Source organism: Bactrocera oleae, chromosome 6 (assembly GCF_042242935.1).
Source record: "Bactrocera oleae isolate idBacOlea1 chromosome 6, idBacOlea1, whole genome shotgun sequence".
Taxonomy (NCBI): Eukaryota; Metazoa; Arthropoda; class Insecta; order Diptera; family Tephritidae; genus Bactrocera; species Bactrocera oleae.
The window spans coordinates 12,660,715-12,678,590 of NC_091540.1; the positions used below are offsets into that span (position 1 = coordinate 12,660,715).

At 38.1% G+C, this 17,876-nt stretch overlaps 1 protein-coding gene across 2 annotated transcripts; it reads right to left on the reverse strand.

The window, feature by feature from the left end:
* Positions 1 to 351: 351 nt before the first annotated feature.
* Positions 352 to 3,367, reverse strand: LOC106620114 (glutactin). Of its 2 annotated transcripts, none has more exons than XM_014238510.3 (7): positions 3,098 to 3,367; positions 2,111 to 2,263; positions 1,519 to 2,034; positions 1,331 to 1,466; positions 1,070 to 1,260; positions 688 to 1,012; positions 352 to 633 (listed from the first exon to the last, which is right to left on the reverse strand). In XM_014238510.3, exons 1-7 carry the CDS (start codon positions 3,314 to 3,316, stop codon positions 476 to 478), a joined length of 1,698 nt encoding a protein of 565 aa, XP_014093985.2. In that variant the 5' UTR covers positions 3,317 to 3,367; the 3' UTR covers positions 352 to 475. The 2 variants fall into 2 exon arrangements, with proteins under 2 accessions (XP_014093985.2, XP_069967275.1); XM_070111174.1 differs by lacking the exon at positions 3,098 to 3,367 and adding an exon at positions 2,420 to 2,576.
* Positions 3,368 to 17,876: the final 14,509 nt, after the last annotated feature.

Genomic DNA, 17,876 nt, shown 5'->3' on the forward strand with positions numbered 1-17,876 from the left:
CATTAAAATGCTTCGCTTGGTTACGAAAATATAGTGTTGGCAAACAACTTTCCGGCATTTGTGGTTAAAGCTAAAATTGAATTTAAAATGCTTTTTGGCAGCAAAGCTTGTGGGTATGAACTAGAAATATATGTATTTGTTTAATAGAAATTTATTAGAAACAAATTGAGGAAACGGTATTTCTTAGCTAATTAGAAAAATGTGTGCGATTAGTGCAGACAGTGTTGGTAAGTGTGTAACATTTCAATCATTTAATGTAGTTAATTCGGGGTTTCGTGAATTTTCGTTCATTCAACGATATACAAAAATCGTCGCGAATTTTTAAACTGTCGAAAATAATTTCTAAGAACATTCTTTTTTGGATTCTAAATACTCATTTCGAGTATTTTTTGTCAAGTATTGTATTTACAAGCATATACAAGATTCTTAAGTACAAGTCAAATGAACTATATTTTCTAATTGTTATAATGATTTTTCAATCGATTGGTACAAACGGCGGCAATGCTGGCGGCAAAGTGGACGTTCTTATCAATTTATAACTCTCTGGATCGTCGACAGTCGCCGTAAGTTCCGTTAGAATGTCACTATCCACGCTCACTTCCTGATTTATGTGAAAATAAGGACCAGACTCCGCTAAAATGTCGATAGTAAATAATTAAACGTATATTAGTATTTAGTTCTACATACACGCCATAGCTTGGATAGACAGTGCCGGTTGATCGGCAACCTTGGGTATACCATCAGCGGCGAAGGTGTACCACAAATCAACCATTTTCTTTGCGATTTGCGTGTCATTCGCATTCAGTTTATGTGTGGCAAACACGTAAATATTATCATTTGAATGATGTACGCCGCCCTCAAAGGGGTATTGCGAGTTGCCGAACTCGTAGCCGAAACGTGTGTGCTCGCCAGCATAATCGAAGGTGTATAAGTAGACGGGAGCGGCACCGCGCCGCTGCAATTCATTTGCATAGGCAATCACTGGCGATTTTATATAAATAATATTAGCAATCTGCAATAATATTTAAAGTGTAACGGAACATATAATTTATAGATTATGCTAACTCACATCAATATATGCCGGCCAAGCAGCGGTGTGATTGTTGGTATCCAAAATGTTCGGCTTGAAGAGCATGCGCAAGAGCAAATTGTTAGAGAGACTAGTACTGTCTTTGCCTAAGTCGATCAGCGTGTTTGCTAACTGGCGCACAGTGAGCTTAGAAATACTGCCATACCTCGCCACCAGTGTATCATAAAGCGCTTTAACGTTTTGGCAGTAGTTTTTAATTATTTATTTGTTTGATTAGTTTTTATTTGTATTAAACCTTACTTGCCAGCACAAATGTGCCATCGTGCTTTGTAAAACCGGCCATTAACGGCACCGTGCGCTTAAGATTCCGTAACAGCGTTTGTGGTTCTGCCGGCAGTACGCCCTGCTCATCACCTATAACAGGACTGAAGCTTTCCTGAAACACAAAATATTTATCAAACCATTGCTTATATATACTAAAAGCTCACCTCTGTCGTCACCCTCAACAGCGTCAGCACATCAACCTTCCTGAGGCATTCGTATTGCACGCGCTTGTCGGCACATTGCTCACATTGCAGCGCCTCACAGATGCGTTTCACCTGCGCCAATGGCGTGCGATTTATGCCCCACGATGCTGTTATGGCTCCCGATTGTACAATCGAACGCTTAAAGTAGTGCTCCGGCGTTTTTGGACTCAACAGCAGCGCACCAGACATAACCGCTCCGGCGCTCTGACCGAATATCACAACACGCGTTGGATCGCCGCCAAAGGCATGTATGTGATTTTGCACCCAACCCAAGGCCAGTAGAAGATCCATTACTGGCGCATTGCCGGGCATGTCAACGGTGTGTGTCGTCAACCAACCGAGCGCGCCGACGCGATATTGTGGCACTACCAGCACAATATCTTTTTCCAACAGATGTTGTGGTGGATGGTCTGAGGCGGAACCATTGTAAAAGCCGCCGCCATAAATGTAGAACATTACAGGTTGTTTGGCCGCGAGCTATAGTTGGCATATGCAATATATTATATGTATATAGACGAGATGTAAATATAGAAAATATATAAATGGACTTTACGTTTTTGGTGTAGACATTCAAGTTGAGACAATCCTCCAAGTCTTCCGCCAGTTGCTCGGCATTTAATTTTCCCACTGTTGTTATGACCGGACAGCGTTTACCAAAGTTGCGCGCATCGAAGGTTCCTTGCCAGGGTCTGCGACTTACTGGTGGCTGTAATAATAGTATAAGTCTAGCTTTGTTTCTTATAAGTCAGTAATCTCCCTGAAGCGCACTGAACCTCACTGAACCCACGCGACGGTCATTCATTATATTGTTAGTCCGATCATATTGTTTTGTGTGCGAAAAACATATATCAATCATATGGACCTTATCGAGCTGTTCACTAATTTGAGATAAAACAGTCAGGCGGCTATTTATATATCTACCTATGTGCTTTATCATTCGGTTTTATGAGGCTCTTAAATTGTTATCATTTAATTGGGATTTTAGATTGGGTAACAAGGCAATCATACGTACAATCTAAGCTGTACAAACACGTGTATGTGGGAGAGAGTGAGCGAGAGAAAGAGCGATAGCGAAACTGTAAGCATATTCATAGCAAAAACAATTAAACGATTTATGTTAAAAACAAGCGTTAAGTATATTTAAATCGTAAATTAATTCATAAGATAAAAAACATTAAATAATTTATTATTTATTCCAAGTTTTTTTTATGAATTTTTGCTTAGTAAAACAAAGTCCGTCATTTTACTGGACTGCGTAACAAGGCACTAAAAATACATAGACAACTTATTATAAATGTAAATGTAAGCACATATTAAAAATATCAGCACAAATTAAAGACTGGTTCTATATAACGTATATTATTCATATATTCTAAACAGATTCAGATGATACACGCCAAATACTAAACTGAAAAACTATTATTTTCTAATATTTATTGCCTTGGAATAAGCAAACAAAACTTTACACCACTATTTTTTAACAACTAACACACGTCTAAGCACTTCAGCAGCAGCATTACTTCGTACACTGAAAACTAACCTTGAAACGCAGCTCACCACTTGGCGATTCCGCATAGGGAATACCACGGAATGAGTAAAACGTCTGTTTCGTCCACAATGTTTCCGCGATACTACCGAGTACGGCACCTTGCCCGGGTATATTAACTCGCGGTGAATCTATTGTGATGGACTTTGATGTCACCAGTGTGACAACAACGACGAGTGTGATTAAAGCTAAAACGCCCAGCAATAATTTCATGGTCTAGCCTCTAAGCGGACCGCACACCAACTAAATGCCTTCACATTAGTGTGAGATAGTATTATGTGTATAAATTAACGGCAGTAAAATGCTAAAATTATGCACAGCGCTGCTCAGTAAATCAAGTGTATTTTCGTGAAACGATACGCTTCACTCTCGATACGCTTCGCGGCTCGTTTCATTGTTTTTTTTTATAATCAAAAAGTAAACAAATTCATTCATACAGTGCCGTTTAGAATAATAGTAATATGATCGTAGCCGGTCGTTGATGGTATAAAATTCTACAAAAATTATAATAAATAGATAATGTTAAAACCGCTAAAAAAACCAGGACTAGATATAACTTTTTTTTAGTTCCTAATGTATGCTTAGTAAGTATAGCCGCAAGTACTATGTTCTGGATTTATCAATTACATCAAGTGTATACTATTTATTAAGCGAACGCGTGCGTACTGAAATAGCACAATAATAAAATTAATTTAAAACAAGTAAGGAAGTGCTAAGTTCGGATGTAACCGAATATTTTATACTCTCGCAAATGGTATACTCGCTTGAGATTTCTTTGTGGATTGACTGATATTTTCGGTAGAAGGTCAACTATAGGCACTGGTATCCACATATTTAGTACTTAGGGGTTTGAACAGTTTTGGTTCGATTTAGACAATTTTTGGCCGCAAGGTGGCATACTTTAATTGCATTATTCACGCAAAGTTTTACCCCGATATAATCATTGTTGCTTGATATGCATAGTGGAAAGTGAAAGAATCTGATGGAATTTAAAATGGTGTTATATGGGAAATAGGCGTGGTTGCAGTCCCATATCGCCCATTTTCGCACTATAACATAGAAATATGAAAAGAACCTTATGCACCGAATTTGGTTGAAATCGGTTAAGCAGATCCCAAGATATGGGTTTTCACTTTAAAGTGGGCGGTGCCACGCCCACTGTCTAATTTTGAACGCGGTTCCTATAAAGTCATCTCATACCATCCCAGAGATAAAATTTAATGTCTCTGGCGTGTTTAGTGCTTAGTTTATCGTGCTTTAAGTATTTACCTATTTTCGATTTAGCAAAGTCAACCAAAGTCAAATTTTGTTTAAAACGGACGATAAGTACGGAAGGGCGGAAGGTCGGAAGGTCGGTGCCTGTTTGAAGCATGAATGCTACAGAAAACTTGTGAGCTATTTAGATAACAATAATTTTGCTTTTCATACATTCCAATTAAAATAAGATAAGCCTATCTAATAGTTATAAAAAAATATTCACTTTTCAACTCCTATCGATCATATCAAATAGTTTTTGTTAGCCTGAAGGTTCAAGTAAGCCATAAAAAAAGTATTCGAAACAAATCGCTTATGCAATGCTTTAATAAAGATTGGCACTCCCAGAAAATTTAGCGATTTGGTGCAAAGTCATCGCTGTCAAGAGTTCGGCCAAACTAAGCAATACTGCAACCATTGCCTTCAAAATAACATCGCACATTATAACGGTTGTAAAATTTATCAATCAATCTCGATTAATAGTAACAAGACAAGGGCCCTCCTTGGCCAATCGTACGAATGCTAAACAACAATTGCACAACAAAAAAATTAGTTATATAGATGTAGCAAGATATAAGATATTTAAAAATAAGCTGATCTTATATTAAATCATTTTAAAAACAGTTTGGTCATACGGAATTCAAATTAGGGGAACTGTAAGTAAATCGAACGTACATAAAAATATTTCAAAGTTATCAGTCGAAACCCCACAGGTTGACCGCAAACGCTACGTAGTACAACAAAAATATTAACTTACACAAATATCTTGAAATAAATACATTGAAGTGCGAGATGCAGAAACTCATATGTAAAACGACTAAGCTGCCACCTTAACATACACGCCATCAACCTACTGGACAACAGTGAAGATACTCGCCGACTGCAAAAGCTGCATCTCTTAGAGTTACGATTTAGATCTTAAGTTTAACTGCCCTGATTTAGTTGTAAAGTAGTATTATACTTAAACTTTAAACTAATTGTTATACATATATACAATAGTACAAGGTAAATAGAATTACTAAAGAGTTCAGTTATTTTTCAGCAATATTCCTTGATGTTGCTCAGGCATTCGATAAGATGTGGCATGAAGGCCTTTTATATAAAATAAAAAAAAGTATTCCCTTTCGAATTGTAAAAAACATTAGAGCATTATTATTTAAGAAATAGGAGATTTACTATTAAAGTAGCTAATTTCATATCAGATGAACGAACGATAAGGCTGTTGTACCACAAGGGAGTGTGCTAGACCCAACTCTATATATCTTATATACAGCAGATATTCAAACCGGTAAAAATGTATTGACATCGACTTTGCGCATGACACGCGGTAATAATATAATACAGAGGTTCCAGTCAAAAATCCTTAGTGTGATACATTCGCAATGAAAACATTCACAAAGATCTTGGTATTGCTATGGTAAGGAAAGAGGTAGCGGACAGCAGAAAGAACAGCGAACTTAAACTCCGTAACCAACCAAATCTATTAGCTAATGCCTTGCTACAGTTCTGTAAACAAAACCGCTTAAAAAGGCAAGATTTACCAGTCTGCTAAAGAGCAACCTATCACCAAAAAAGCTCAACTAGAACCTTAAACTTGCCTAGTTTTAATTAGATTTAAGATTTTATTACTTATTGTTGAGCTTGGAACAAGCAGATTCAATAAATATTAGCCTAAATAAAAACAATTTTGTGAGCTGATCAATTCCCACACAAAACAGGGTTTCTTTTAAAATTAAGGTGTTTTTAATCCCACCCTGTCGTAATACTACAGCAATGGCAACATAGTTTCTTTTTTACTCGTGTGAGCTAAGTTTTATAATCGCCCAGCAATCGCTAAAAAACTGTAAAAGTCAATGCAACCGCAATTAAGAGGGGTAGTTTACGTGAAGCCAACGTGGGTTGTGCTAAATAACGGCTGACAGACACTCTTATCGCGCAATCATTTAAAAATTTGCTCATAATTTATAACACAAACAATGCGAGGGCGATCCGAAACTACAATACAATAGAACAGAAAACAATGCGGAACTTCAGCAACACATGAGAAAGTTATATAAAGGCGCTGAGAATAGGCATTAGTAGCAGCACTCTTGGCGCTTGGATGACTGATGAGCCGAGTGACACGCGTCACTTAAACCACAAAACACAAACACTGACACCGAAGACAACACCACCACCACCTCAGCAAGAGTAGCAACAACAACCATGGAAAGCAAGGATCTCGTACTAAACCGACGGCGAAAACCAGTTCGATTGAATGCGTGGTCGGACGGCTGCCGACGGTCATAGATGCTTGTACAAACGCATGTAAGTCCAACTTGCCGACACGCCACTATTAAACGCTTAATGACTATTTTATAACTACGACAGCACGTGTTGTTGTTATTGATGCTGTTAGCTTTTATAATTTGTTGGTGCACCGCTGTTTTTGAATATGATTACACGCACTTTACACGCTCTCACGCGCACGAATCACAACCAAAACCAATTGGGTGAGAAATACAGTGGGCGAGGGAAGTAAAATCGACGGAGCAAATATTTTATATTCGAGAACAACCGCGGTGATTGCAACAAACTTCTTAAAAAATTTAATTTTCAAAGGTTTTGTGAGTGGGGTGCCCCACTCTATGGGTCATTATCTCTCTGTGGCTAAACACTTTGCAAGAGGCACGCTTGCGAAGGAGGAGAAAACACTAGTTGGCTTAAGAAGTTCAGGAAAGCCAGTATAAGTTGATCAAGACTGTGTCCAAACGCTATAGCTCACTTCCACGCAAGTGTTGACATCCGGCGGAGATCTTTAAAAACGAACCGCAGATATGAGAATGAGCAAAGGTTCACTCATATGAGTCTTACGTAGAGCTAGAACGCCAACATATGAAAAGACGCTGATCACGCGTTTAAAAAGACTATGTACATGTGTATGACTAGGTCGAGATATTAACAAGACTTATGCTGGTAACAGTCGACACAGACGACCGCCCTTCGTACTTACCGCCCGTATCAAACCAAATTTGTCAAAAGTTATGCCCGTAGTGGCAACCTAGAAATCAATTGTTCTCTTTTGTTTTCATTTCAACAATGTTGCCATTTTTCTATTTGTATACACGATTTTTCACACATTTAGTTTTTTAGTTATAATTTTGCGTAATGTAAAAGCTCAAAACTACAATCCAACTATTGAAAATAGTCTACCTATTTATAAATTATTCTATACGACTGTGATTTTGATTTTCGCGGATATCCTAACGTACGTTCTGTAGAAGCGGTCGTGAGTATTCATTTACATTTCACTCTCATAAGATAGATCGTATCAGCTGATTCGGTCTACGGTTTTGCGTCAATGACTGTTTCCAGCATTACAAGATCTTTCAATCCTAGAGCTTTCATAATCTATACGTCAACCAAGCAGTTGCCAGAAAATTCTGGAGCGCTGCTGTTTATGGTAGAGTCATTGCGGCAACTGTTCACAGTTAGTGTAAATTATAGCCAATAGCGATATACTGTGCAAAGCAGCTCTCTCCATGTTTCATCTCTCAGCAATATGTGTGATCAACTTGATACGGTCAATTTGTTCACAGCTTCCTGTAAGGATGTGTTGTAAAATAGGATAACATGCTGTGTATTAGATTGGCACTCTAACAGAATCACGGTATGTGAGCAGCAGCAGCGGCAAAGGAGCAATCGGCTGTGTGAGACGACGTCCGGACACGTGGCGGCAATACAACAAACCCACAATGACGACGAAAACAAAATTAAATCAGCGAAGACGACACGTTTTAGCTACAGCAACAACAAATTATGGAAGGATATTATTTTATGCGAGTTTTTTAAATGACAAGCAACATTTGCAACACGTTTTTCACCCCCAGCCTACTTACCCGCAGCTCAAGCCACCAAGAGCAGAGCATATTTAGTATTATTGAGGGTAAATAATGAGTTACAAATTTGCGCAGTTAAAATCAAATCATTATGTCAGAATATGAAAACAATAACAACAATGCTGATTAAACATGAACACCACGTAGGTCTATTCATAGTAATTAAATATGATTACAACAGTTATAATGTAAAACAAGTCACTCACACACGCCACTCACCCTTCAACCTGACGGAAAAGTCTCGCCCATTTGGGCTGCGCTCTGCCAACCCGTCCATCATTTGAGCTGGTCATATCAACTACCACTTTGCTTCGCCGCTTGCCTGGGAGCTGAGACAAGCTGTGACGTGTAATCAGTAGCGGAAGATTGCGTGTCTCCTGTAATCTGCATGGCCGCCGCTGTGATTTAAATAAACCGTCGCTGGTCACAGAAGCACATCAGCTTCAATAGCAACAAACCCTTTGGCCGAGCAGTGCCATCTCACGCAGTCCGCAAACTTGAGCCAGTACACCAACTCGCAGTCCTCTGTGACTGTCAGTCTCATCACCACAATGCTGTCATGTTGCGCCGCAAACAAATTACTTTTAAGCTCGCTAGTGACTTTTTCGCAAAGCGTTTCTTTTGCTTCCCCACCTTACTCTCACCCCTCCATCAATGCTGCGTAGGTTTTTGCTCAGCGTTGCCTTCTGCTCAGCCAGAGTTTTGTTAGGCCTCAGTCCCAGCGGGGATTGCGTACAATTTCATCACTTGAACCGCCGTTGACACTGTTGTGGTGGCCGCTGTCAGACTCCCAGCGGCACACAAAATGTGATGAACCAAGCAACCAATCCGCCAACACAACAACCGTGCGTTCGTCTTGTGAGCGTGTGTGTTTTTTGTCGCACTAACAATTTTCCATAGAGAAATGTTGCTGCAATTCATTTAACTTTGCCATATTTACTTTGCTTGGCAAATAAAAAGCTGCTTTGCGCGAACAAAGGGTTCTGCTATACCAGCTCGTTCCAACGCTTCTTAATAGCAAGGCTTTGTGGCTGTGGCTTGCGTAAGTGTCTAAAGCTCACCCTCTGAATTCGAGGATAATAGTCGGTTCATGGATTTGTTTTTGTTTTCACATTGCATGTGACACATCACGAACTTATTTAATTTGTTTATGATAATTTACGGATTACGCAGATCGCCTGTCAGTGCATTGCATGAATATATAAAATATGAAAAAAAATTGTTTTAAATTCCTTTTGTGCGAAGGTTGTCCCTTGTGTGCTTATGGAAATATTGCTTGGAAGGTTAATAACCACAGTTATTGTTTCTATTTTGGAAAATTCATTCACAAAATTATAGAAAAAAAATTTTTTCTTATTCAACTAGAGCTACCATGTCAACTACGACATTATTGCCGAGAGGATGGAACAGAACAGAATTCATGTTTATCGGTCATTCAATTTTTGTCGAATGTCAGAGCCAGTTACCCCATTTACTACCATGTACCATACAATCATATTCTAACCGAAATGTGCGGTTGTTCGATTTTTGTTCTAGGGATATGTACTTAAGCGCGTCCACAACTTTTGAACGACATAAAGCATTCAGTGAGTATTCAGCGTTGCTGGAAAACGTGTCTCATACGAGTCGTCAATCCCTCTCTCTTGACAAAGAAATAACATCGGAAATATATAAAAAAAAAAATTGCTTGCAAGTAATCGCCATAGCAGGAGGCCATTTCTAAAAATTCAAGTTTTCGCCCTGAAGACTAGTGATGTCATAAAGAGATAATTCTCTGAAGAAAATATTGTATTTATTATGGTTAGTCTTGTATTGATTCAAAAAGACAAGGCGCAGTTGAAGAAGTCGATGTCCACACTTCGATGCCGAAAGTACACATTAAACAAATATATTAAAGACAATGGTTTTTGGAATTTGCACAAGTCTAACATAACAGATTTTTTGGACACATTTTTTCGAATAACAGGTTTATATATTATTATTACAGTGCAACCGGTATGAAAAGAGCGCAGGGATACAAATGTGTTGGTAGGGAACAATTGTTGCGAACGTGCCTTAATTTTTCTACTGTTTGATTCGCATGACATCTGTCAAACATATTCAATAACCTTACAGTCATTGAACAAACAACATCATACTTTTTTTCTGTAATTGCTAAAAACAGCAAATCATAAATTTGAACCATGCATTGATCGAATAACGACCAGAATGGGTCAGAAGACACGGCAAAGTAATTTTGTTACACGACAATGTACTTGCACACAAAGCAAAATCGCTTTAGGATACAATCAACTTGATACTTGGATGAGAGCTACTACTCCAACCGCCGTATTCACCAGACTTGGCAACTTCCGATTACCATTTGTTTTAATCGATAAAACACGCATTAGCTGAGCAGCACTTCGATTGCTACGCAGAAGTCGAAAATTAGGTGTCAGATAGGTTTGCTTCAAGAGAAGAAAATTTCTATTAGTTTGGTATACACAAATTGCCAGAAAGGTGGTCAAAATGTATAAAAAAAAGCATTGATCAAAACTTTGAGTCCTTTTTTTTTTACTTTCCTATTCAAATTTAGTACATCATTTTCATTACCGGTATACCTATATTAAGGTGGAGCGAAAAAAATTTTTTTGCATAGCCTGAGTGTAATATTTGTATCATCAAAAAAAATTTTTTTCCAAAAATTTTCTTTTTTATAATCTACAAATTTTAAACTCAGGCTAAGTAAAAAAAAAAAATTTCGCTCCACCCTAACCTACACATGTATATTGGTCGTTAGAACTAGTTCACTATCATTTTATTGATTTTTTTTTTTTGGAATTTTTTTGTTCTGGGAAAATTTTGAGATTCTTCAGATATTCGGGCTGGATCATCCTGGATATCATATGAAAAATCCATAAGAGAAAGAGAAGTTGAACCAAATGGAGAACGTTACGTGTGAACTTTGCAACTGAGGTCAACAAGGAAGAAATATTTTGGTTTTTAGGACGGCAAATTAATTTATATAAAATTATATTTATATTTATATAAAATTATGTTATTATTTATATGAAATTATATTTATATTTATATATATTTATATAAAATTATATTTTTATTTATACACATATATTAAATTATATTTTCCTCGTACAGAATTTAAAAATATAGAAACTAGAAATTCAAATCAGTATTTTAACTAAAGTCTTGTATTGTTTTTATTTATTTATTTTATTAAATCACGTATGCTCTAATGACATAATCTGGGCTTGCTTTCGGAAATAAGTTTAAATCGCTCGTAAAAATATAGCAATAAACCAGTTTCTTTCATTTTATGTACACATGTATGTATGTATATACCTATGTGTGTGTAGAGACAGATAATGCAGATATGTGTATTTCCTCTGAGGCATTCAACACATGTAAGAATTATAATAATAAATTTTTATAACTCAACTGCAACAAAATAAGATTTTAAAATATATGAAAAAAAAAACAAAAACAAATTGTTGATTATGCAAAAACACCTTTACGAGGGCGCAGCGGTTTGCCAAACCTGCATAAACACACGAACATACATAACGGAAGCTCTAAAAATATACTAAAGGGTCGCTTACGTCGATTTTATAGGCCGAACAACTGGTTCAATGCTCAGTAACATAAATACACACATGCATGCGCACAGAAACACACACTCGCATATATGCATGTATAGGTAAGTTATGCATGTATGTGCATGTGTGACTTTTGCACTCATCCTTCTTTACCTACGGTCATTACCATGGCGAAATGTTCATGTATCGTGCTGTTTTGTTGCTATTTTGTGGTGCGCACACAACGACAACAACAACAACAAGCGCAGCGTGAGCAACAGCGGTGTTGCCAATAATGTCAATAATATTGACGCAATATTTAGAATTGATTTTTATGCCTAATATGACATTTCGTGTCCTTTATGCGATTTTATATGTGGCAAACAGGTTGTGCCGCTTCACTTCTGACTGCTGCAAGCGCGTGTGTGGCATGTTTCTATAAGCCATTAGGTAGCCAACCGCACGGATATTAAACACACTTCGAGGCGGATATCAATAAACTTAAATATTCAAAGATTTCCCTTCGATTTTGTGTGTGCGCTTGCGATTTTATTTTACGATCGCGCGTTCGCTTTATGGCTTGTTAGGTGCGTTTGTTGCGAGCTGCATTGGTATTGGTGCAGCATTGCATGCGTGTAGTTATTTACGATGCCTGCAGCGGTTTGTCGATTCTTATTAGCTCTAAATACACACATTTGGTGGCAATTTGACGAGGCTTACCTAGCACTACACACACAATTTGTATGTGTTAGATTTTATGTGCGCGCATACATAAACGATGATTACAAATGCCAAAGCTTTTATAGTTTTACAACATGTTGGCCCGATTTGGGTTTTGGCCTATTAAACTTTGATTTGGAATTGAGTTATTTACACACATGAAGGGGAAATGGGAAAGGGAAGATATATAAGTGGCATAATAGTGAAACAGTATTGTTTTGGTAGCAAGTAGCTACGTTAGTGGTAAGCTGCCACAAGTTCTTGATATGCGGCATATATAATTCTGCAATATTCTTTTAAGCTGGTAAATAAAGCCTAAAGTTTGCCGTGGAGATGGAATTTTAAATAAATAAAGATATGCAAACTTTAACTACTCCAGCTGTACTGATTTCAGTATGCCGCGCGGAAACCCATTTTCACTTGCATATATGTCGCAACTGGGAGAAGAATGTGTTACTCACGGCGCTATGCCTTCAGTAAAATTTAATGTGAAGTGCGTCAAAAATTTTCCAGTTGCCTATACTTGCAGTTCTTTTGAAGAAGCCTTAGTATTCTTATCATCACTTCCTCATTGATTGTCTCGATTATACAGGACTAAGGCTAAAGCAACTTGAATATCATACCTGTCGTCATCCAAGTGTATCCGCTGGTAGTGCAACCAAACACATTAGCAGTGTTGTGATGGACTCTCAGGCCCCGAACTTTGACCGCTCAAACACCTCTATGAGTGAGAAATAAAAACTTCCATAAGTGACAGTCGCTGTTCCCGCTCTGACCTTTATAACTGAGCCTCTTTTGTATTAACTCTACAAACGAAAATTTTCCTATGTATGACTCATTCTTATTTTGCAGGAATCAGGAACTATGTTATTTGCTTGTAATTCAAAGAAATAATATTTAACTGTATTAACTTATTTGTCATGCTCACTGCAGTTCATAAATAGCATTTGCAACGAACAATACAGCTCTTACAACAACTTATAATGTCTAAACGAAAAATCAACGTGTTATCGTTAAGTGATAAACTGAAAATTATAAATGCATTTGTCGGGAAAATCAGGGTACGAAATACGTAGTGAATTTGGATTACACGAATCCACCTATTATAAAATTATAAATATTAAAGACTCCATAAAGTTCCAGTGCGCCGAGAATTAGTGATCTAGAGCATTAGTGAGAAACCACTATAAGAGAGAAAAAAAATCATGGTTCCTTGAAAACTCTCTTAACCGAGTTTAATTGTATATATTTTATAGGGCCTACGACGTTTTCTTCTGGGTGTTAATATACAAAGGCAAATATATTCTGGCAAAGTTAATATACACTGTTCAGGGTATAAAAAGGTTGGATGGTAACTGCGGCGAAGGACTCGCAAAACTCGATGCATACACAGAAAGTAACATTCTGATGTATATTTAGAATCAATGGCAAATGTGTTTGGACTTTTGAGAAAGCGGCACCAATACTGATGCACGATGATAAGCGACTTTCTCTGCAATAATTTGAACGATATATGATTCAAGTTGAGCGTAGATGCCACAAAGCGCATACTTCGCCGATGCCGTTGGTTAAGAGTTGCCAACACCAAATTTTATTTTATTAATGCTACAAACATAACTTTCTCCAATGCATTTATATACATATTTACACATACTTAATAAAAAGCTATCGTTTCATGTGTTATATTCAAACCATTTCTTCAATAAAGTTTTCACACATATCAATCGAACTATAAATGCAAGCTATAAACAAGCTCTAATAACGATTTCACGTTCGTCATAGCCCAAGATTGACTGCATCAATTTGTCATTGTGTAAATTCGCGGAATTTCAACCGAAAATCTCCCGCGCTCCCACACAATCGCTTTTAGCGCGCTCCTTTCGGATTCTGAGCAACGTTTTAGCAGAAGCGACAACACGCAAAAAAGTAATTGAATTACAAATGTCAGCGCGACACTGTGCCAGGCTGTTATAGTAGCGGGAACGCGCGACGCCGGCAATCGTGTCAAGCGCAACAACACGCACAAGCGCCCAAGGATATTTGAAAATTGGAATGCCTGCAAACAATAGCATCAATGTGAAGGCAAAAATATGGCAGTAGACACATCTCTCATCGAGCGGCAACAACTGCATGTGTGCGTGCGCACGGTAAGAGAAGTCGCAAACAAATTGCGCTTAAATGATTCAATTACGCATCAGGTGGGCATACGCGCCGCACTCCAATAAGCTGCCACACTCGCCCTGTGAAGGCTGGCTGGCGTTCCGCAGTGTGTGACAACAAAAGCAAAGCAACGCGTCGCCAACGTTGATGATGACGAGTGTGTGCGCGCCAATGGCGGTGTGTGGCGGCAATGACTGTGCAACTGCAGACAGCTGCTACGGCAGTGCGCCTAAAAATATGCTTTCCAGACAGGTGTACACAGTGCTGATGACTGCGTAAATGAGCGCGCCTTGATGAGTAGCTGGGCGCCAAGAGCCTAGTAAGCAATTCATGCGTCGCAAGAAAGTAATGATGTGTTGGAATGAGTTGCGCGACAGTTGCGATGGGAATTGCGAAAATTTACGCATGTTACAAATTCGTAAAATGATTACCGAGACGCATGCACACACCGCTACTCACCAACGTTCAACACAGCGTTTAACATGATACTCTTTGCTGCGCTGATTGCTTGTGTTGGCTGGGAGCATTTATTATCGACGTTAAAGTGACGCGCACCGCCAGCTGAGCTCCCCACACAACCACCACTATGCGCCACTAAGTTCAGCTGCAAAGCGGTGTGTGTGCAGCGCGACGCTTGGCGCTGAGCATTAAGCGCATTTCGGGCGCCGCGTAATAACAATTTAATTGGCCACTTTACAATGTGCGATGTGATTTTAATTTTATTTTATTTTTATTTGCCAAGCGTTAATACCGAAAGTGCTGGAGGCGCCACACTTACGCACACGCGCAAATTAAATTGAAGTGCGAAATTATTTGACGCAGGCACCTAAGGCTGTTGGGGGAAAGGGGAAGTAAAGAAAAACTTAAGTAGAATGGAAGCTTAGCGTTTCATTTTGGCGAGGAGGTGCAATATACATAAATTAGCGCTGATTTGTAGCGAATGTGAAGTGGAAATAAATGCGTATGTATGTACGTAGGCACACATGTTTTAAGCGGACTGTCGCGATATCTTTTTAATATAATATTCATAATTTACCAACTCAACCAATCACCCTCTACCACCAATCCAGGAGTTATGCACACATGCATATAAATAAATCTTTGCTGATTCTGAAACGTGCTGTCGTGTGAGTAGGTCTCTTCTACTTTTTAAAGACGCAGATACAATCAGAATCACTTAGGAAAGTGTAGCGCCCATGAAGAAAGAGAAATATTCAAAAAGCGATGAAAAGTGCTGGTGAAAAACGTTGTCAAGTCGAAACAGCGCCGGTCCTAACAGTTACAAATTGGAAATAATTTCTGCGAAGATTAGCTCGACGGTCGCCAGAAGCTGCTTGCTCGTCGTTTTAAAAGATAGAAAACTCATCTATTGATTTGAGATTGTTTCTAGCAAAATATTTCCAAACGTATGCCTCGCAACAATTGCATGTGTGTAGACAAAAATATGAACAAACCGCAGTTTCACCGCGCCTTAAAACCTAAGATTTTCGTGTACATACTAAACTCGTATCTACAACATTGACTCATTAATTGAGTTGCGTTTGGTAAATAATGAAAAAGAAAATTGTGCTCTCTGCTTTTTAATTAAAATGTTTACAAACATTTGTACATTTATACAAGTGTCTAAATACCTCAGCTAAGCTAATATTTGTGCTTAAACCAAGCAACAAGGAAATAATTTCATTTCATTTCCACTTCCCTCTTTGCTATAATGAATAATCTGTGATTCCATTTGAATTTATTTCTGCTTGATTGTCCAACCAACTCATCCTTTTTCATTTAATAGATATCATTTCTCATTTCCCCCGCAAGCAGGCACTTCTTTACACACGCACACACGCATTTACCTAGCGCGTTATCTAAATACGCAATACAAGTGCCGAGCAGCGAAATGCGCAAATACTCACATACGCTTGCTTTTCTGTTATCCCCCCACAACCAACTAGCCCCCTCCCCTCAAGCTGTTCTTGTGTCAATTTACCTCCTCACTTCCACTAATGTCTATATTTCATTATTTGTATTTACTCGTCGCTAACTTTTTCTACGCCACACCCCACATACCAACGCGCAGCGCTACGCTCGTCGTGCCCTGCGCCATTAATGTTATTATCCTGCGGCGCTGTTACGCTTGGTTGCACGCCTAAGTGAGCGCACTCAAGTATCAATTGTATTAATTTAGAGTCAAATACTCAGCGGGTATCCCTTTTTGTGGCGTTTGTTGTTATTGTCGTTGTTGTGCTAACTCGATTCACTTTCCACTTTAATTTAGTGAATGCTGTTGTTTATTGCTTTTGTTGTTGCAATTCTATTTATTTAATGTATGGTGCGCTGGTGTCATCACTCCATCGACGCTGCTGCGGGGGCTGGTGACTGCATCAGTTTGTGCGTGAGTGTGTTGAATCAGTGCACTGCCTCTTCGCTGTTTATCATTTGTAATGAAGCACCATAACTCTTTGCTCACCCTCGCCACCTCTTCGCCAATATTTACTCAATTGCCAGCGCCGTCCGCCGTGTTTGCTGCATTTATTTTATTTATTTGCCATTAAGCGAATTAGTGTGTCTAATGTGCTAAATGTTGCTCAGCGTTATACGGAGAGCGTGAAAAGGGTTAACAAGGTTGAAAAAAAAACAACTGATTAGTCACGCGAAAAATCTCTCAAAAGGGTTTATTGAGTAATATATATCTAGTTTACAAGCCCATTGAAATATTACTAAATTGCGGATTATTCATTGGATTGGATTAATAATTAAAGGTAATTTCAAAAAGCAATTGAATAGTTTCATGGTAAAAGAAGTTACAACCAAAAAATAACTTTTTCGTTACAAAATTGTCTCTAGCAATTTGTGACAGAAGAAAGCTCTTAAAAAGTTACAGCCGGGAAGAGAAGCTTAAAAGCTTCTGCGAGCTTCGGTTTTTCATTACATTTCATTTCAAGACGGTTATTTCTCAGAGCAAGTAATCACATACTATTAAACATAAAACTCTTTAATAGGGTGGAGCGAGAAAAAAAAATTTTTTTTTTTGGCTTAGCCTGAGAGTAAAATTTGTAGATTATAAAAAAAGAAAATTTTTGGACAATAAAAAAAATTTTAACATTTAGAGGCTCAGTTTTAAAGTAAATTTTCGAGTTAAGATTTTTATTTCGTAAAAAAATTTTGATAAGTGTTCTAGTAGCTGTGGAGAGTCCT